This window comes from Chrysemys picta, chromosome 8 (genome assembly GCF_011386835.1).
Source record: "Chrysemys picta bellii isolate R12L10 chromosome 8, ASM1138683v2, whole genome shotgun sequence".
NCBI classification, from domain to species: domain Eukaryota; kingdom Metazoa; phylum Chordata; order Testudines; family Emydidae; genus Chrysemys; species Chrysemys picta.
Genome location: NC_088798.1, coordinates 17,089,947 through 17,112,122, shown reverse-complemented (window position 1 = coordinate 17,112,122; position 22,176 = coordinate 17,089,947). Strand labels below are relative to the sequence as shown.

Here is a 22,176-nt window from a genome sequence, read left to right as displayed (position 1 = left end):
CCAAATAATGATTTAAGCAAATGACCATCCTACTAAAGAGCCTTCACTTGAAAATAGGACCAATCATGAGAGGTGTTTTATTTTTAAAAAGCACCCATCATTTTGTTTATTTCATTTAATTGTTTGGAATAAACCCTTATATTTGTTATCTGTTGTGTGAGTTATCTGGTAGATTCCATTTAAGCCATCACTGACTCATATTTCTGATTTTATTCTAAAAATCTTTAAGTTATCTCTCTTACAGTGTTTAAGGATTGCTTTGGATCAACATAATGCAGGAGGTTTTGGATCTGATACTAATCTCTGTCTTTCACTACTTTGGGATTCTTATTATTTTTGAAGCAAATTTGGCATCTGCCAAAAATAGCCTTTATACCATTTTGCGCTTGTAATAAAAATATGTAGATTTCCTAAACTGTTGGAAGTATGCTGGGGAAAAAAACAGAAAATATCTGGTTTTTGACTGCTATGAATATAATGCTTGAATATAATCCTGCTAGTGGATCTGCACAAGCAAGCGGATGCACCCACACAGATCCTCTTACAGGACTGGGACCTCAGTCATTGCCTGGAATTTAACAAGTTGTATGTACTTCATATTTACTACTGCTTGAAAGGAGAGGAAACTCTCAATTCTATACATTGTGACAGGGGGAGGAGCTTCTACACTTTCCAATATAAAACAAAATTGGCTCCCACTCCTGTAAACACGTAAGTCCATGTGTCACTTGATCTACATTGCAGTCATTAGGACTGTGCATGTGAGCAAAGTTATGTGCTTAGGTATTTGCAGAATCAAGACATGTGCTTAGCTTGACTCACTGCAAGTAGTCCCATTGACTTCTACTCAAAGTTTGTAAAATTAAGCTTGTGCCTTTCCATGATCAGGGCTTTTCTTTGTTTCTGATGAATCATAATTCAGAACAAAACAACATTTTCCAGTTTGTCTGTTTGTTACTGAGTCTATTTGAGCAAAATTACAACAACGCTGTGCTCTCTCATACTGGATGGCTCAATAGCATAACCTCAAGGATAAATCTGGACTCAAGTTTGGTGTGAGTTTTTAATGGGTTGTGAGAAATGAATTGGTGGTCTGGATCCAGTTTGTAGTTGACAAAAGTCTCTATTTCAAAAACCACCATCATAGCTGGCATCTAAACTGCACCTTTTCTGGGCATCTAAGCAAAGTTGGCATGGAGATTGCAAAGTCCTGTCTCCCAGGTGAGGACTGAAGTTCATTTGAGAATGTTATGAAGAGCTATGTATGTAGTAATTATCCCATAAGATCTGATCCAAAGCCCCTTGGCGTTAATAGGCTCCCATCGCATTCAGTAGTCTTTGAATCAAACTGATGATGTAAAACAGTTTCTGGAATAAGCTCAGTTTTGTCTGCTCCTACCTTTTCTTGAACTTTCTTGGGACTAATGAGTGGAAACATAATTCTTTTCCACCTGAAATGTTGTATGCATGGTCTCTTGGTGGAGGAGGATTTGGGGAACAAATTCCATATTAATTAGATGAGTGGGGGTTTTTTTCTCCAACATATGAAAATATGAAAAAAATTGTCATGTTATGAAAAGCCTAATTTTTTTTTCAAAATGTCATATCTCAAATATAGCTTTGGGTCTAGAAAAAACACCTTTTTTCCCATTTGGTCCTTATTGAAATCTAGTACCTAGCACTATTTTTTTCAGAATATTAGCGTTCTTTGCTGTGAACATGCAAATGTCTGAGAGCTCTTTTGATGTCTCTTCAGAGCTCATACATTTCTCAACAGGACTTGTGGGGTTTATGAACACTGTATGGCAAATAGCCTGGCTCAAGAAATATAGAAACCTCACAGACCACCTTTTGTGGTTCCCATCATCTATGAGCCAGATTTTGTTCTGCTACATCAGTATAAATCTAGAGTAACTCCACTGAAGTCACTGGATTTACTCAAGATGTAAGTAAGAGCAATATTTGGTCTCATAATGGTTTTGGTGCATGGAGAGTACAAATACAACAGGTGTAGCCTGAACAGATGCTCTCATCAGTGTTAATGTTATGTTTGTGTGATTGAAAAATAATAAAAATAACCTTCGGGACTAAAATTTCTCAACACATGCCTGAGAATTCAAGTTGCTTTAACAGTACTAATTGGTGACATGTGTGTTAAACACATTTTGATTTCTTTTAAGGACTGCATATCTCTAAATTAGACTACTGTGTGGCATGCAACATGTAATATGTCTTTCCTTTCCCAACTGCTTTCTATTATATGCCCAGGGTTTAGACCGCTCCAATTCCTGGGTAAACACTGGTGGTCCCAAAGCTGCCCCATGGGGATCCAACCCCAGTCCAAGTGCAGAGTCAACACAGGTGGTGTCTACATTAGAGTTTTGGTTTTTTTGTTTTTGTTTTTTATTGGCTGATCTTTCCCTAAAGAACATCTCCCTTTAAGTGTATACTATAGTTTTGGTGGCTTGCTTTTTTCAGTCTTTGAAAAGTTAGTGATTTTTATTTTTTATTTTAAAATTAGCACTTCTCCTCCTCCCTCCCACACTGCATGAAAACCCCCAAAATGCATAAACAGTGTCCCCTTCCTTTCATTTCAGTAGTTGCTGGTTTGTGAAATTTAGATGCTACAGCTCCTTTCCTTTGTTGTTGTTTTTTAACATTAGTTTCTACTTTAGGTGAAGCACATTTTTTATTGGGAACGTTGATCACAATTTTATGCCGCATCATCTTTGCTTTTTGTTTTAACGTCGTGAACCATTTTACCATTTTCATAAAGCATTTAGTATCCTTCATATTCAATTGATCCTTCCTTTTTAATGTGAATGTTTGAATGAGAGATAATTAAACCAAACAAAGTACTGGAAGCAATGATTCATAAGATGCAGCTGTATCTGTTCTGTGTTGCAAAGTATGAAATTTGTAGTGGCTTACATAAGATAGGTTTCACTTATTTAACCCTGGTTGCCTGTTGCTTTACACTGCATGATTGTTTTGAACATACCTCTCAACTTTCCTTCCTTGTAAACTTAAATTTACCTCCCTCCCACACACATCTAGTCTGAACTAACTTGCATTAAGGCAAGTTATTTCCATCAGAAGTGTTGAATCCAGAAATTGAGTTTATGGATAAAGTTGTGTGTGCTAAAAGAAAAAATCTCATGTAATTTTCTGATTCCCGGTACTAATAGGTGGGTCATTTGGGGGGGGGGGGGGGTCCACTCATATGGACTGGTAGATTGAGAGGTATGACACTGAAACATATAAAAATGTTACATTCCAGACATCTGCATGCTGACAGAATATAAGTATGGAAAAGTTTCATGCTTTGCAGCATTAAATGTCTTTGTGCATAAAAACATGCTTTTATTTAAAGAACATGTAAATCTTAAAAAAAAAAAAACCCACAACAATGCTTTTTATTGTTGTCACTCTGTTTGTTTAAACAGATGGCTAAGAGTTTGAGAGGGAGGGAAGGTGTAAAAACCTGTGAAATCTACTGTTAAACAGTATTTTGTAAATGTACATTGTCCTTGAGCTGCAGAAACCATCCCCAGCAAACTTTAATGTGCTGTCATCATTCATTCATCTCCACTCCGTAGGCTACAGATCGAAGTTGTAATCGTATGTCTTCGCACACAGAGACGTCAAGTTTCTTACAAACATTAACAGGACGGTTACCAACTAAAAAGGTAGATGTCAGTGAAGACAATTGATATCGTGGGGCATGGAGGTCGAGTCATTCTGAAACATGGTTGTCTATCTTTTATTTTGGCCTGATTTTCAGAGTTCATTGGGGAACTGCTTTTGCTGAGCACTTCTCTATACTAGATCACTAGCAAATATAAAATGTCCTGACTCAGTGAATGAGGATGAGTAAAAATAGCAGGAGAGGCTTGTCTGATGAATGTTCCTGTTGCTTAGATGGAATTACTATAGGTTTTAAAAAAATATTAGTGCTGCTGTTGGATTATGTAAATGACTTGCTCTAATACAATGAATTAAAATGTGTTAGCTATTTAACACTGAGGGCCAGATTCTGACCTCACTTACATGAATGTAAATCCAGTGTAACTCTAGTGAAGTCAGGGTTTACTCTGGATTTACGCCCATTGAAAGGAGGTAAGAATCTACTCCTAAATAATGCCAGTGACACAAAATCTGTTGACTTTTTCAATAATAAAAACAACACCAGTGACTTCTACTAGTCTGTGATTTGTTCTTTCTGGGAATTGAAACTAAAGCAAGAAGGTGGCTGTTAGCACAATATGGTTTATTTTTCCCATATGTACCATTTTGCTAAAGTTCTTTCTCAAAATAAATATACAGTTGTGTACAAATTGCTTTATATGTCCCCTTTTTACTCCCTTTTACTTCAAGAATCTGACCAGGCAGAAAGGTAGATTTTTAAACTAATTTGAGCAACAAATATTTTGGGAGGGAAGAAAATTGTCAACACTTAAATTTTAATGTTGGACCAAAATGACGTGCTGTTTCTCACCTCACACATCATAGCAGCGCCCGATATTGTTATTGGGGGGATCCTTTAAGGGACATTGTCACTGCTGTTGCATTAACATTTATTATTTTGCTTATCCTCATTGTTCTCCATATTTTTCATGTGTTGTGCTTCCATTTTTCACGTGGATTGTGTTGCAAGCCAACGTGGGTACTAGGACTAACTTTGGATTTGAATCTGTTTAGCTTTTTCATGAAGAACTGGCCTTACAGTGGGTCGTCTGCAGTGGAAGCGTTCGGGAGGCAGCTTTACAGCAGGCTTGGTTCTTCTTCGAGCTTATGGTGAGCAAATTGGAAACCCATTAATTTTAGGATTAATCCAGGTTTTTAGTAAAACAGACACCACTGTTAATAGCATAATGCTTTCCACAAATGACCGTTACTAGTAATATATGTTTCCTGTAGGTGAAGAGTATGGTGCATCATTTGTATTTTGCTGACAAACTGGATGCTCCAAGGAAGAATCGTTTTCCGGAACGTTTTATGGATGACATATGTGCTCTGGTCAGCACAATTGCCAATGATATAGTCTCTCGGTTTCAGAAGGTAATGGCAAGCACTTAGCTGCACCCTGGCCAATTCTGCAGCTTGTTCCATCCAGGTGCATAGATCAGGGCCTTAATTTGAAACTGTTGTTACCATATATAACAGCGCTCTTTTCCTTGCATTTTCTCTTTTTGTTCTCCCGTTCAGGATACAGAAATGATTGAAAGGCTCAACACCAGTCTTGCATTTTTCCTCAATGATCTGCTGTCTATCATGGATAGAGGGTTTGTCTTTAGCCTTATTAAGGCCTGCTACAAACAGGTAAATGCAGAGAAATGTTATGTATTAGCTGGATACGGTGTCACACCACACTACTGTAACTTCCTTAGGACCAGCTGCGAAGCAGGAGCACAACATTCCATTATCAGCGTGACTTTAAAAAAAAGTAGCTTGATGTGTCATTCAGCTTGTGTTTTAATGCTTCTACATCTCTGTGCCTGATTCCCTTCTCAGGTATACTGTCTAAATCAGGAGTTAGTCCACTAAGTTGATGGAGTTACACTGGGAGGGAGGAGTCTCTCTCCATGCTTGTTGCCACCAGAGTAATGGAGGAAGAGATTAGAAAGGGGCTTGACTGCAAAATTTGGATCTGAGCATCCATGATGTGTGGGGGTATTTGGATCTGGGCTTCAGGTTCATCTTTACTACAGATTGAAACATTCCATAGTAGATGGCCTGAACGATAATAGTATTTGAACTATGTTGCCTACTGTGTGACCGGGGGGGGGGCGGGAACCATTTTTATAGTGGGGGTGCTGAGAGCCATTGAACTAAACTGTAAACCCTGTATATAATGGAAACCACCTCAAGACAGGGGGCGTGGCAGCACCCCTAGTTCCAGCACCTATGTGTGTGACTAGCCAGCCTGCTGATGTGTTTTCCTTGATCTTATTTGTGCAACTCCCTACTGAAATCAATAGGAGTTCAATATCGCATGTGAAGTAGATGGGACTTAATTTGTAATTGTAATTAGTATGCCTGTTATGCAAATATTATATTGTTATAAGCATTGTCGGCTGTGGTAAATGTTAAATGTACAGTTCCACATGTGACTCTTGTAATTGAAGCTACAGAGAAGTGTTGTGTGTCTTACTGCTGTTTAATGACAGCTAAAGCATTATAAAACCCTTTAATCTAGTCTTTCCTGCTGTATAACATGGTGATGGAGGATATGTCAGAAGTCACATGCTGCATTTGTGTGCTGCATTACTATTAACTGTATAATTTGTGTTGTTCTTGCCAGGTGTCTTCAAAGCTTTATTCCTTACCAAATCCAAGTATCCTTGTATCCTTGAGGCTGGACTTCCTCCGCATTATCTGCAGCCATGAGCACTACGTCACCCTGAATTTACCCTGTAGCCTACTCACGCCACCTGCATCTCCCTCACCGTCTGTGTCTTCGGCAACTTCTCAGGTAGGCAAAGCAGCAAAGGCCACGTGGAAATTCAAGCTGAGCTTTGTTCTCTGGCTTTAAGATTAAGCTTGATAAGTTTATGGAGGGGATGGTTTGATGGGATAAAGTGATTTTAGTCAGTAGGTCAATAACGTGCCATTGCTGGTAATTAGTAACAATGGTCAATGATGGGATATTAAAAGTTACTACAGAGAACTTTTTCCAGAGGGTCTGGCTAGAGAATCTTGCCCGCATGCTCTGGGTTCAGCTGATCGCCATATTTGGGGTCGGGAAGGAATTTTCCTCCAGGGTAGATTGGCAGAGGCCCTGGAGGTTTTTCGCCTTCCTCTGCAGCATGGGGCAGGGGTCGCTTGCTGGAGGATTCTCAGCGATTTGAAGTCTTTAAATCATGATTTGGGGACTTCAACAGCTGAGTCAAGGGAGAGAATTCTTCCAGGAGTGGGTGGGTCAGCTTTTGTGGCCCGCATCATGCAGGAGGTCAGACTAGATGATCATAATGGTCCCTTCTGACCTTAGAGTCTATGAGTAAATCTCAGAGACAGGTGTGTCACACACATGTTCAGGTTCCTTTCCTGCTAATGCCTCTTTGATCACTTATTTAAAAAATACGGTCAATGCAGGTAGAGTGGCTTAGAGGGGCCTATGGGCAGCACACTTGGCATTACTCCTTGTAGTTACCCATATTAGGATTGCCATAATGAAAGCTTAAAGTGCGTCTCTGAAACCCTAAACTTTTAGCCATAATGTGTAAGCATAACGTTTTCCTTTGAAGCGAAGAACAGTAGGCTTTTACTCAGACTTGTGCTGATCTTCTGTGATGATTAAAATAACCAAGGTCCATTTATTATCACTTTGTAACGCATCATTCTACTACCTTTCCCATCCTGTGCAAAAGAGTGAATGTGCAAAAAATAGTCATTACTCAGCAAACGCGTTGCCTTGCTCAGTAGCCCTGCTCTTGCTCATCAGATTAACTGTTTTCTCATCCTCTGGTTTGTAATGCATATACTTAACTAAGAAGGGAACAAAAGTAAAATGCATCTACTCTGAATTATTGAAGGGTTAATGAAGTTACATGTAACATAAGTAGATATGTAGCCAAAAAATGAGTGAAATAGTGGCTGACATGAGATTTTATTGAATCTGGTCAGGGCTTGTCCTGTATTTCATAAGCTGTATCTTTCTGTGTCTCAGTGGATCATTACACAACTTTTAATGCTTGGGTTTTTCAACAGAGTTCTGGATTCTCTACAAATGTCCAAGACCAGAAGATTGCAAATATGTTTGAATTGTCTGTGCCTTTCCGCCAGCAGCATTACTTGGCAGGGCTTGTGTTAACAGAGCTGGCTGTCATTTTAGATCCTGATGCTGAAGGGTGAGTTTTTAACTTTTTCCCAAGAGGTTACTGTAATCTAAGTAGATGGTGGATCGCAAGCAAACTACCGCCATGAACAGAGTTAATTTACATGTATAATCTGAGAGGAGAGTGGGAGTAGAAAACAAGTCCTCCAGCCCGAGAATCCTCCCCGCCTACTTGTTCTGTCCCCTTTCCTATCTCTTTTAACCCCGACTCTCCAATCCCGTTTACAGGCACATTCTCCTAGCTGAGAATGAGGGGATGAGAGTCTCCCATTGGAACTTTCAATGGTACTCTTCAATTGGCTGTGGAGGCTGCAGAAAGTAGCTTTTTTGCAGCAGTAGCAAGAACATAATTTTCAAGAGTAAGAAAATGTCTGCTGATGTTGGGTTTAGGTATAGTAGCACCTTTCATCTTAGGATCTAAAAGCACTTTATACATATAAATTAAGCCTCATAACTCCCCTATAAGACCAGTAAATATAGTTTACTACAGATGGATAAAGTGAAACATAGAATATTTTAAAGTTGTTTGCCAAGGTTATGCAGCAAGAAATTTTCAGAGTTTGGAATACTGCCCAGTAATCATAGAATCATAGGACTGGAAGAGACCTCTAGAGGTCATCTAGTCCAATCCGCTACACTCAATACAGGACTAAGTATTATCTAGACCATTCCTGAAAGAATCATAGACTATCAGGGTTGGAAGGGACCTCAGGAGGTCATCTAGTCCAAGCCCCTGCTCAAAGCAGGACCTAATCCCCAACTAAATCATCCCAGCCAGGGCTTTGTCAAGCCTGACCTTAAAAACCTCTAAGGAAGGAGATTCCACCACCTCCCTAGGTGCTTCACCACCCTCCTAGTCAAAAAGCTTTTCCTAATATCCAACCTAAACCTCCCTCAGTGCAACTTGAGACCATTACTCCTTGTTCTATCATCTGGTACTACTGAGAACAGTCTAGATCCATCCTCTTTGGAACTCCCTTTCAGGTAGCTATCAAATCTCCCCTCATTCTTCTCTTCTGCAGTCTAAATAATCCCAGTTCCCTCAGTCTCTCCTCATAAGTCATGTGCTCCAGGCCCCTAATCATTTTTGTTGCTCTCTGCTCGACTCTTTCCAATTTTTCTACATCCTGCTTGTAGTGTGGGGCCCAAAACTAGACACAGTACTCCAGATGAGGCCTCACCAATGCCGAATAGAGGGGAATGATCACGTCCTTCGATCTGCTGGCAATGCCCCTACTTATACAGCCCAAAATGCCGCTAGCCTTCTTGGCAACAAGGGCACACTGTTGACTCATATCCAGCTTCTTGTAACACCTAGGTCCTTTTTTGCAGAACTGCTGCCTAGCCACTCGGTCCCTAGTCTGTAGCAGTGCATGGGATTCTTCCTCCCTAAGTGCAGGACTCTGCATTTGTTGATCCTCATCAGATTTCTTTTGGCCCAATCCTCTAATTTGTCTGGGTCCCTCTGTATCCAAGGAGGAGGGAGAAGAATTGTTCCCCTTAACCTCTGAGGATAGGACAAGAAGCAATGGGATTAAATTGCAGCAAGGGAGGTTTAGGTTGGACATTAAGAAAAACTTCCTAATTGTCAGGTGTTTGTCTAACCTGCTTTTAAAAATCTCCAATGATGGAGATTCCACAACTTCCTTATACAACTTATTCCAGTGCTTAACCACCCTGACAGTTAGGAAGTTTTTCTTCTCTCTCCTCCTTGTAACAACCTTTTATGTACTTGAATGTACTATGTATCATGTCCCCTCTCAGTCTTCTCTTTTCCAGACTAAACAAATCCAATACTTTCAATCTTCCCTCATAAGTAAGGCTGTGGGTTTGTCACAGATTCTGTGACTTTCTGTGACCTCCGAGACTTCTGCAGCGGCCAGTGTGCCTGGCTCAGGGGCAGCTCAGACAGCCCCTGCGCCAGGCACACCGGCCGCTGCTGGGGCAGTCTCAGGCCATCACAGCAGCAGCAGAGTTTGGGTATGGAAGGGGGCAGAGGGTTGGGACACTGGACGGGATGAGGCGGGCTCTGGGCGGCGCTTACCTTGGGGCTCCCTGGAAGCGGCGACATCCCCCTTTCTCAGTTGCTATGCGGAGGCATGGCCAGGCATCTCTGCACGCTGCCTCTGCCCACAGCGCTGGCTTTGCAGCTCCCATTGGCCCAGGTACAAAGGGTACTTTTACATAGCAGAACACATTCCACACGTACCACCTGTCTTCATAAGTGGACGAGAGTCACGCACTGGTGCTCTGACAAACAAACCGCTCCTACTCCCGCGCCTCTTCCATTAATACTCGACTACCTTTTAGGGCTTAAACTATCTGGACTCTCCCCCAGTTCCATCAACGTTGCAATTACGGCATTCCACCACTCTCCTATGGAGAGTGTTAAGGGCCATAGCCTCAGATGATGTAAATTGGCGTAGCTCTGTTGACATCAGTGGAGTACACTAATTTACACCAGTTGTGGATTTGACCTGTAAGACATTTCCTGATTTGAACAGCTTATCAGTGCAGGACTTAAGACTACGCTAATCATTAAAAAGTTATCTATTTCAGCCACAGTACTCTGGAATAATTTAGAATTATTCCCAGATGCGTTGCCCTGCAGTGGGAAAGGATTAAAGGATGCATATATATAGGAAATATATGGGTTCTCCTCTGAGCTCTGTACATGACATAAAGTTATTGAAACTTAAACTTGTTTAACTTGTTTGTTCCATTATCCTGTCTGTTGTATGCAAGCTGTTGGCATTCAATTGTACTATACGTGTTTTCCATGGAATAACTTCATAATTCATGTACAGAAAAGACTTAGTAATACCTTTTAAATGTATTATTACTATTATTGTTTGCCATATGTTGTGTTAGTGTTCAAAGGTTGGGGTCTCATTGTGCTAGGAGCTATACAAACATACAATCAATGCCCTGCTCCAAGGAGATTACAATCTAAAAGACAAGGCGTAACAGGTGGATGAGACAACTAGTGTGCTGCGGTGACAGAAGAAGAAAGTCCAAACAAATCAAGTCCTGGGTGGATTGTCTTAGCACATAATGTCTTCTTTGTTGGTGATGTTGCTCATTGCCTAAGGGCCAGATTCTGATCCCCTTACTCGAGTTGGGTAGCACCTTCCTCCTTGAAGAGTCCTATTGACTCAGTGGAATTGTGGAGGAAGGTACGTACTATTGAACACAAATAAGGGAATCAGAATCTGGCCCTCAATGTTTGGGACAGCTCCCAATTAAACAAAGAACATATAATACAACTGTGCAACACCTGAATATAGGGTAAATCTAGGACTGAGATGGCAAAGAGACCAGCTGTGGGCAACGAGGTCTGTTTAATGCAAGCTCAGCTAGCAAGACTAATAGATCTTCTTCGTTATTCTCTGATATGGCTCGGAAATATCAGCTCCCATCTCCTTCATGCCAACTATGGAAAGTGGTGGTGGAGCGGAGACAAAGTTTGATTGTGTTACATAAGCTGGGTAACACTGTGATCTCCAAGGCAGTTTTTCCTTCAGCTTTTACTAACAGGATATAAAGGCAGTTACTTTACAATTATAGCAAAGAGCTTTTTTCTAATCGTGGTTTGTAATTTCCTGACACTTTAAGTGTTTCCTCCCTAGTTGTGTTAGGTCCCAGTGACACCGCACATATAACCAAGCTGGAAGACCCAGTTACAATGCAGTTATTCTATAAGCTACCAGGGGTAACACCCCTAAGTATTCAGAGTAGCAGCCGTGTTAGTCTGTATCCGCAAAAAGAAGAACAGGAGGACTTGTGGCACCTTAGAGACTAACAAATTTATTAGAGCATAAGCTTTCGTGGACTACAGCCCACTTCTTCGGATGCATATAGAATGGAACATATATTGAGGAGATATATATACACACATACAGAGAGCATAAACAGGTGGGAGTTGTCTTACCACCTCTGAGAGGCCAATTAATTAAGAGAAAAAAAACTTTTGAAGTGATAATCAAGCTAGCCCAGTACAGACAGTTAGATAACAAGTGTGAGAATACTTACAAGGGGAGATAGATTCAATGTTTGTAATGGCTCAGCCATTCCCAGTCCTTATTCAAACCGGAGTTGATTGTGTCTAGTTTGCATATCAATTCTAGCTCAGCAGTTTCTCGTTGGAGTCTGTTTTTGAAGTTTTTCTGTTGTAATATAGCCACCCGCAGGTCTGTCACTGAATGACCAGACAGGTTAAAGTGTTCTCCCACTGTTTTTTGAGTATTTTGATTCCTGATGTCAGATTTGTGTCCATTAATTCTTTTGCGTAGAGACTGTCCGGTTTGGCCAATGTACATGGCAGAGGGGCATTGCTGGCACATGATGGCATATATCACATTGGTAGATGTGCAGGTGAACGAGCCCCTGATGGTATGGCTGATGTGATTAGGTCCTATGATGATGTCACTGGAATAGATATGTGGACAGAGTTGGCATCGGGGTTTGTTACAAGGATAGGTTCCTGGGTTAGTGGTTTTGTTCAGTGATGTGTGGTTGCTGGTGAGTATTTGCTTTAGGTTGGGGGGTTGTCTGTAAGCGAGGACAGGTCTGTCTCCCAAGATCTGTGAGAGTAAAGGATCATCTTTCAGGATAGGTTGTAGATCTCTGATGATGCGCTGGAGAGGTTTTAGTTGGGGGCTGAAGGTGACAGCTAGTGGTGTTCTGTTATTTTCTTTGTTGGGCCTGTCTTGTAGGAGGTGACTTCTGGGTACTCGTCTGGCTCTGTCAATCTGTTTTTTCACTTCAGCAGGTGGGTATTGTAGTTTTAAGAATGCTTGATAGAGATCTTGTAGGTGCTTGTCTCTATCCGAGGGATTGGAGCAAATGCGGTTATAGCTTAGAGCTTGGCTGTAGACAATGGATCGTGTGGTGTGTCCCGGATGGAAGCTGGAGGCATGTAGGTAAGTGTAGCGGTCAGTAGGTTTCCGGTATAGGGTGGTATTTATGTGACCATCGCTTATTAGCACAGTAGTGTCCAGGAAATGGACCGCTTGTGTGGATTGATCTAGGCTGAGGTTGATGGTGGGATGGAAATTATTGAAATCATGGTGAAATTCCTCAAGGGCTTCTTTTCCATGGGTCCAGATGATGAAGATGTCATCAATGTAGCGCAAGTAGAGTAGGGGCGTTAGGGGACGAGAGCTAAGGAAGCGTTGTTCTAAGTCAGCCATAAAAATGTTGGCATATTGTGGGGCCATGCGGGTACCCATAGCAGTGCCACTGACTTGAAGGTATATATTGTCCCCTAAGTATGTTCTTGTAACCTGTTTAAAAATGTGGACAATCCAAGGTTTATCTACAAATAGTAGCCTTTTGTAACCAGGTCCACTGACTTAGTAATAGCTGTAGAGTATATGGTGCCTGAAATACCTAGGTCACTTTATGACCTAAGGGTCAAATCCTGGGGGCCATGTAATACAAAGATGTGGAGCATGGAAACTTTCCTGCTTCATGGATTGGATCAAAGGACCTTGAGGAGGGTCAAACTTGTTGCCTAGAGACGACAGAGAGGTTCTGCATCTGCTCTGCAGGCAGTTGTTATAGAGCTACCCAAGGGTTTTTCCTATTTCTTTCCTTTTCACTAAGGCCACAGAGGTTGCCAAAGTGTGTTGAAGGAAGGGACCAGAGTGGGGCTCTCCTGAGGTTCAACGAAAAAAATAACTTACGTATTGGAAAAGGAATGTGTTGCTGGTGACCTGCAAAAGGGGAAAACAATTATACTGTGTCCTCTTTTGCATCTTTACAGTGAATAAAAAAGGCCAGAAAGGTTCTTTTGCTCTTTTTTTTTCCTGTTTGTTTGGGGAATTTTTTTAATTAGAAATATCAGGAATATGTACCCTTATCTTCCTGTTCTTCTTTGAGTGCTGGTCCTTATGTGTATTCCGCACATGGGCTGCGCATGCACGCCATGCTCCTGAATCTGGAAATTCCAACAAGCCGTATCCGTTGGCCTGCACTTGCACAGTAGTTCCCCTTGTGCTCCAGACTGAGGATATTAGAGGCAGTGTGAGCTGACGCCTCCTCAGTTCGTTCTTACCACTGCATGGCCTGAAAAGGAATCCCTGTGTCCACAGATTTCTCCAGCTTTTATCATACTCTGTAAATAAATTTGTAAATAATTTATAACTGCATTGCTGTCCAAGCCACATACCTTCCAGGGGCCCAAAACTCCTTAGTAGGCAACCTGAGCATCACTTCTCTGCAGCTCACAAGTGGGAGATACACAGCTCTATCCTGAGCAAGATAGTCGCTCATTGGGGAGCACCTCAATGGGATCTCTTCCCAAATGAACAGGAAGCTTCCTCTGTATTGCCCCAGAGGAGCTAAGGGTCGCGGTTCCCAGGGCAATGTTTTTCTGTGGACGTGCAATCTCAGACATGCCTTCCCTCCTATTTGCCTGTTACAAAGGTCTTGAGAAAGATCTGTCAGGACTGGCCCAGACAGTTTTGTTTCACAGAGCTCCTGAGGATGTCAATCTGTCCTCCTTCCAGGATCCACCCCTTCCCGGATCTCCTTACTCAAGAAGGGGTCAGAATCAGAGACCCCAATCCAGAACTACTCCACCTAATGGCCTGGTGTTTGGATGGGCATCAGAACTAGGATGCTCTTGCTCAGCATCCATCCAAGCTATTCTTTCTCAAAGTAGATAAGACTCAACTAGAACCTGCTGCCTAGCTAAATGGAGACGTTTTTCTACCTGGGTTCAGCATAAGCAGCTGTCTCCAAATTCTGGAAGTATCCCAGTTGTTTTAGATTACCTTCCGTTTTTAAAACATTCACGTCTTTCCATTTGCTCTCACTGCGGGTCCATCTAGCAGTGATCAGTGCCTTCCTTCCGCTAGTAGATGGATATTCCGTCTTTACTCACCCTATTACAGTGAGATTTATGAAAAGCGTAGTTAGGACCTTTTCACCAATTGTCAAACCTACACCTCAGTGGGACCTCAGTTCGTACTATCAGCACTCCCTGGGCCACCATTTGAACCCTGGGCAAGAAGTTCCATGTCCCACCTGTCCATGAAGATTGCATTCTGAGGGGCTGTTACCTCAGCCGGAAGGGTGAGTGAGATGTGAGCCCTCATGGCAGACCAACCATATACTCAGTTTCAGAGTAGCAGCCGTGTTAGTCTGTATCCGCAAAAAGAACAGGAGTACTTGTGGCACCTTAGAAACTAACAAATTTATTTGAGCATAAGCTTTCGTGGGCTACATCCATGCATCCGAAGAAGTGGGATGTAGCCCACGAAAGCTTATGCTCAAATAAATTTGTTAGTCTCTAAGGTGCCACAAGTACTCCTGTTCTTCTTTCAACCATATATTGTTTTTCACAAGGAAAAGGTCTCTTTTCGATAACATCCTAAATTCCTCCCCAAGGTTCTTCTGGAATTCCGTGTCACTTACCTGTTTTCTTCCCAAAACCCTATGTCTCTGCTGAGGAGAGAGAACCTCATTCCCTTGACATCAGACATACCTTAGCATTCTATTTGCAGAGAACCAAATCTATCCGAAAGTCTCCTAGGCCATTTCTTGACCTAGCGGAAAGGTCGTGAGGACAAGCTATATCCTCTCAGAGAATCTTTAAATAGATTTCTGGATGCATCATTGTCTGCAATCGATTAGCATATATCTCTTCACCTGACGGGGGAAGGGCACATTCCACCAGAGCTCAAGCTGCCTCTACAGCATCACTGCAGGAAGAACGGTTACTGGACGTATGCAGAGCGGCTATCTGGAATTCCAATTGCACATTCACAAAATAGTACGTGCTATCGTTCAAGCCTCCGATGCAGATGCAGTCCTTTGGACGTCTTTCTTGCCAGCTTCCTCACACTCTTCTCCAGTCTGAAGACTTCTTGTCAGTCACCCATGTGTGGAATACATATAGGGACCAGCACTTGAAGAAGAAATGGAGGTTACTTACCTGTAACTGGAAGTTCTTCAAGATGTGTGGTCCCTATCTGGGTTCCACTACCTACCCTCCATCCCCTCTGCTTCGGATCTTTCTGGATTCACTGTAAGAAGAGAAACTGGAGAGGCATTGGCCTGCACCACTTCTTATGCCCTCAGTCTGGAGCACAAAGAGAACTACTGTGTATGGGTGGGCCACCAGACACTGCTTGGTAGAATTCCTGGGCTCCGGCACATGGTACCCATGTGCCCCCACATGTGGAATACAGATCGGGACCACACATCTCAAAGACTTTCCAGTTTCAAGTTAGCAAGCACCTTTTTTTTTTTTTGCTAGATGACTCCTTGGAGGACCAGAGAACTGGGGAAAAGTTTTTTTCAGCTGAAGAGGCAGGCATGTTCAAATCTCGTATAAAGAAAATTTTTATCCTAAGGTGCTTGTCAGAAGTTTCAGTTAAATAGGTATTAGTAAAAACCAAAGTTTTAAACAGTCTAACTAAACTAAAAACCCTGACCCTTCTTAGGTTCCTTTCTTTTGTGTCTTGTGATGTTGTGATCCCATTAGTTCTCCAGTTGTAAATTTGTGAGATTCTACAAACAAGACCTGATCCATCAAACGTAGCATAAGTAGATTTCTTCAATAGAAGGATTCTGGGGCATTCACATTGTATCAGTTCTGAAGGACCTGCAGACCTGTATGTCAGTGAAGGAGTTTTTCGCGTTTACATTCTTTGTGCTACAGTTAAAATTACTACTTAGCTGTCAGTGAATTCATAAAAGCCTGTCTCCAAAATGAGTCTGAGATTGAGAAATATTGCATAATGATATGTGTATATGCATGCCAGGTGAAAAATAAAAACCAGGACTTTTTTAAAGGTACTTAGTTACAAAGTATTGTTTGCTTTCAAGATATTAACCAATCCCTGTGACTCAACTCTCTTTTAACAGTTTGTTTGGATTGCATAAGAAGGTCATCAATATGGTACACAATTTACTGTCCAGTCACGACTCCGATCCACGGTACTCTGACCCACAGGTAAAGGCCCGGGTGGCTATGCTGTATCTACCTCTGATTGGCGTGATCATGGAAACCGTGCCTCAGCTATATGATTTTACAGGTATTTTGTGCACCAGGCTTTGCATGTATGTTGAATTACTCCCAACTTTTGAGCGCATTAAGTCAGTGCTGTTGGAGTGAGCAACCAAACTGTTGTGGTGGTGTTGCTATTTTCAAAGTATAATATTTATTTATTATTTGTGTTACCATAGTGACCAAGAGCCCTAGTCAAGGACCAGGATCCATTGTACTAGGTGCTATACAAAGAGAATAAAAAAACGATTCCAGCTTAAAATCTACGTATAAAACTAAAGACCACTGGTGGCTACAGAAAGGTGGCCGGGAGTGTAGGAAACAATGAGACAATATTGATCGGCAAGATAGCTAGTGAGCACAGTAAGCTACCAGCTGCAAAATGTATGCTTAAAATTGCCTGGCATAAAAGCTGCATTTGTCCACTTGTTTGCACAAAACCAGTAATTCATTGTGCATGTGTCCTTTTGCCCATGTGGATGCAGAATTTTACCACGTGCAAGTTTTGCAGGCACAATTTATTTTATTTAGACTAATAAAAGAAGAGGTGTCTATCTAGACACCCTAAGCCTCCCTGATACGTATTTAAAAATACATCCAATCAAAGAGACAACAGCCCCATATATGTAACAATAGTACCAACAGACAGCACCAAAAAACCAAAATCCCATGTTCCTTTACACATTACCTGATGTTTTCTTCTTCAGCAGCTCTCCTACGGTTTGCCAGACAAGAGTGTCCTGAAGGGCAAAATGTTTGGGCTATTTCAGACCAGGGTGGGGAAGCTGGATATGAAATAGTCTGGCATATAGCTAGGGCCCTATCAAATTCACAGTCAATTTTGGTCAATTTCACGGTCACAGGATTTAAAAAATCATAAATTTCAGTTTCAGATACTTAAATCTGAAATGTCACGGTGTTAAAGGGGCTTTTGAGGGGGTCACAGGGCTATTGTGGGGGGTTGTGGTATTGCCACCGTTACTTCTGCACTGCTGCTGGCAGTTGAGCTACCTTCAGAGCTGGGCACCCGCAGCCAGACCAAGGCCCCTTTAACCTCTGAGTGCCATGGCACTGGGCCTGGAGCTGGGGAGGGGCAGGGTTGGGGGTGTCCTGGCCAAGGGCTCCTACCATATGCCAGGCTCCAGCTGCTGGTCCTGGCTGGGCTATTGCGGGATGGGACTTCCTCTTCCCCTGCAGGGGCCACTCAAAGGGGCTGGTCAGACCAATTTCCAGGACCCTCCCCTGGCTGTAGGAAGCTCTGCAGCTGCAGGCTGGGAGCCCAGCTCTAAAGGCAGTGCCGCTGCCAGCAGAAGTGCAGAAATAAGGGTGGCATGACGTGGTATTGCCACCTTTAATTCTGCGCTGCTGTTGGCTGCCACACTGCCTTCAGAGCTGGGTGGCCGGCCAGCATCCATCACTCTCCAGCCGCCCAGCTCTGACGGCAGCTTAGAAATAAAGGTGTCAGTGCAACCCCCCTACTATAGCCTTGTGTCCCCGCACAACCCCCTTTTGGATAGAGACCTCCCATTTGAGAAATGCTGATCTCCTGTATAGTATAGGGTAAAAGCACACAAAAGACGAGATTTCATGGTCTGTGACGTGTTTTGCATGGCCGTGAATTTGGTAGGGCCCTACATACAGCATACTTCTTTGAGCATTTCGGCCCTTTAAGTTAAATGACATGGTGAAGGTTTGGGGGAAATTTTCAGAAGGACCTAATTATCTTAAGAGTCTATATCCCATTTTCAAAAGTGACTTAGGCACTTAGGATTCCTAAGTCCTATTGACTTTTAATGAAACATGGGCTCCATAGTGCCTTGGTCACTTTCAAAAATGGGACTTAAGCTCCAAAATTCCTTAGACATTTTTGAAAAATTTCCCCTTAGTCTCATATGTTTGATTTACATAACTATATATATAGAGAGAGAGAGAGAGAGAGAGAGAAAATCCCCATTTGCTAGCAATACCAGTCTAATGTAATTTTTTCAGTGACCATTACCAGACAGTTAAATGAAACTAACAGAGAGGAGCTGTGAGGAATGGCCCTTTGAATGCGCCGTTTAACTGAGGTGCGTGTGTTTCTCGGCAGAGACTCACAATCAGCGAGGAAGGCCAAGCTGCGTCACCGTCGACGATTATGAAAGCGAAGGTGGAAGCATGATAAGTCAGACAGTTGCCATGGCCATTGCAGGAACATCTGTCCCCCAGCTCACCCGACCCAGTAGTTTTCTACTCACATCAACGGTACAAAAATATCCCCCCTCGGAGCATGTGTAAACAGGCGGATATTTATATGTGTATGCCCTAAGGGGATGATCACAAAGCAGCAGGGACAGAGGTCAGCATGCATCTGTGCACATTACATAGCAGGAGGGAGGGGTGGGAGATGTGAAACAGATAATGTTTGCACTAGGTTATTCCTGTCCTTGTGATGGGAGGGAGGGGACATAGTTAGAATGATCAGTTTTGCCAAGCGTCTGTTCCTCCTTCTCAAAGCAAGCTGATGAAAATGCCATACCATGGTTGCTGTTATGGTCATTATAGGTGAACTTCACCCTTTGGCAAAGGCTCTCAGCACAAGGCCTCTGCCCCACTTAAACCCCACTTAATCAAGTCATAAATGGAGCTTGAGTGGGGCATGAGCCTTGGGCTGGCCCTCTGCACAGGGGTGGATTTCACCTTATTTGGATTACAGTAGCACCCATAGACCCTTTAGGACCCCATTTTGCTGGGTGCTATACCCATACAAAGGGAGGACAGCCCCTGCAGTTTAGAGTTTCCAGTCTAATGATACCAAGACCAAGAGGCTGAATGACTCAGACAGTGGAGGGGGTGATGGTCTGGAGATGAAGGGAACATCAGATTACACAGACTCATCATCTGCAGGTTTCAAGGTTGATGGTGTTTTTTTTCTTCTCTACTGTAATTCTGCTAATGAATGGAGGTCCCTTGCCAGCCCGCTAACTAGCTGGAAATTTATTGAAAGCATCATAGTGGAGGTGGGTCTTGAGAAGGAGCTTAGAGGAGGACACTCTCATAACTTGAATTTAGCTTAAAATGTGTTGCTAGGGCTGAATTCCAGTGTCTTTTGTGTCATCTGGGCTCTGTCATTGTGGGTGATGTGGGTGATTCACACGTTAGCTCATAATGATTATTTATGCAAATCTGCTGGCCCCTGCCCTTGTCTGACGGATGATGATTGGTTAGCCCAGCGTAATTACCTGATGCAGCTATTTTTAATGGACTATCAAAGTATTTGGGGCACTAATCGGTGTGGCTGAAATGATTGCTCCTGTCTGTTCAGAGTGGTCGGCAGCACTCGACCTTCTCAGCAGAATCCAGCCGGAGCCTCTTGATCTGCCTCTTGTGGGTTCTCAGGAATGCCGACGAAAGCGTCCTGCAGAAATGGTTCACAGACCTCTCCGTGCTCCAGCTCAATCGCTTGCTGGATTTGCTGTATCTCTGCGTCTCCTGTTTTGAGTACAAGGTACGGAAATATTGGTTAGTTGCATTCAACTTCCCTCGAGGCATGGAATGGGATTCAGACGAGCATCCAGGTACAAAGTGAAAGACAGACATCGCCATCCCTTACACAGTGCCAAAGAGCCCCCTTCCACTGATCACCCTCTCCTGACCCGCAAAATCCTGGTGGCTGTGCCTCTTTCCGTACACACACCAGCCCCCGATCCCTCTGCCTCTGTCCCTTTCCCTCCGTCTTCCAGCCACCAAGTGACTCTGTCTGCTTGCCACTCCCCTGGGCAGGCAGGTGAGTGCCTCCCCCAGTGTATTACCCCAGAGGCTGTCACAGGAAGTAAGAGCAGAGAGAAGCTGACAGTCCTATTTACTCACTCTCAGGTGTCAAGGAAAACTTCCTGCAGTGGCAGTGGAGATTTAGCAGCTTCCCAGGTCACCGGTTGGTCCTCTGTCCTCCCTTCGGTCGTGTCTCCCTTGTCCTCTCTCTGCTGCAGGCTTGTCAGATCCTGCAGAGGACATCATGGCCTGGACATCTCCTACAGCACATCCTGATCCTCCAGGGTCTCCAGGGATAGGAGTTCTATCCATTTAGCCTTCTTGTCCATTCCAGGTAAAAGGAGGCTTCCCTCAACATCTGTGCTTTTCTGGTTTGAAATCTGCAGGGCAAGAAAGTGTTTGAAAGGATGAACAGTCTGACATTTAAGAAGTCGAAGGACATGAGAGCAAAACTTGAAGAAGCTATTTTGGGAAGCATAGGGGCAAGGCAAGAAATGGTGCGAAGAAGCAGAGGGCAGCTAGGTAAGTAAGCTTGCCTGTTGCTGCTGACCTTCCTATATGAGAGTCCCTTGAAACTATCCCCAAAGAGCCCCCAGATCCAGTAGAGTGCTGCAGGACGATATGCATATCGGTTAAGAGCTCCATCTGAAGAGCTACACAGAGGAAGCGGTTTGCAGTGCACAAGTTTCATTGGTCCTATAAACCCCAGGAACTATGCTGTATATTTGTGAGCACCATCTGTAGGCACTTTATCTGTTACCTAACTATTTACTTATGTAGACTTGTCTCATTTATAGAGCACTCCTGTAACAGTGTCTGGGAATGCTAGCCTGACCTTGTAGGCAGAACCAACACTCTGTCACTGTATGTCAAGGGTCAGAGTGGAAACTCCGTCCCTGAATGGATGGTGGTTTCTGCTAAAATGATAAGCAGTGAAATAGTTAACAGTTTTGGTAATTACATTGCCATCATGTGTCAAAATTAACACCCCATTGAGAGTATTTGTTGAGTATGAGAAGAACGCTAATCCAGTGGCTAGGTCACTAGACCCAGGAGAACCAGGGTCAATTTCCAGTTCCACCACAGACTTCTTGAGTGACATTGGCAAGACACTTAGTCTCTACGTATTTCAGTTCCCCATCTGTACAATGGGGATAATAGTATTTCTCTACTTCACAGCGGTGGTGTGAGGATAAATACATTAAAGATTGTTAAGTGTCAGATAATACAGTAATGGGGGGCCATATAAGCACAGTAGAACCTCAGTTACAGACACCAGAGTTACAAACTGACCAGTCAACCACACCCCTCATTTGGAACTGGAAGTACGCAATCAGGCAGCAGCAGAGACCCAAAAACAAACAAACAAAAAACCCCAAATACAATACAGTAATGTGTTAAATGTAAACTACTAAAAAAAAAGGGAAAGTTTCAAAAAAAGATTTGACAAGGTAAGGAAACTGTTTCTGTCCTTGTTTCATTTAAATTAAGATGGTTAAAAGCAGCATTTTTTTCTTCTGCATAGTAAAGTTTTAAAGTTGTATTGTCAGTGTTCAGTTGTAAACTTTTG

At 42.8% G+C, this 22,176-nt stretch overlaps 1 protein-coding gene across 13 annotated transcripts in view; it reads left to right on the top strand.

Annotated features, from left to right (window-relative positions):
- Window positions 1-22,176, top strand: part of DOCK7 (dedicator of cytokinesis 7) — a 154,249-nt gene that overhangs the window by 98,623 nt on the left and 33,450 nt on the right. For 7 of the 13 annotated variants that reach the window (XM_065553945.1, XM_065553942.1, XM_065553953.1 and 4 more), the window contains exons 23-33: window positions 2,269-2,361; window positions 3,600-3,689; window positions 4,702-4,797; window positions 4,921-5,061; window positions 5,209-5,322; window positions 6,305-6,475; window positions 7,711-7,850; window positions 16,715-16,884; window positions 18,946-19,100; window positions 20,161-20,343; window positions 20,993-21,128. In XM_065553945.1, the coding sequence (XP_065410017.1) occupies window positions 2,269-2,361; window positions 3,600-3,689; window positions 4,702-4,797; window positions 4,921-5,061; window positions 5,209-5,322; window positions 6,305-6,475; window positions 7,711-7,850; window positions 16,715-16,884; window positions 18,946-19,100; window positions 20,161-20,343; window positions 20,993-21,128 (1,489 nt within the window). The remainder of the gene's footprint in view (window positions 1-2,268; window positions 2,362-3,599; window positions 3,690-4,701; window positions 4,798-4,920; window positions 5,062-5,208; window positions 5,323-6,304; window positions 6,476-7,710; window positions 7,851-16,714; window positions 16,885-18,945; window positions 19,101-20,160; window positions 20,344-20,992; window positions 21,129-22,176) is intronic. The other 6 variants (XM_065553951.1, XM_065553952.1, XM_065553950.1 and 3 more) reach the window with 2 other exon arrangements.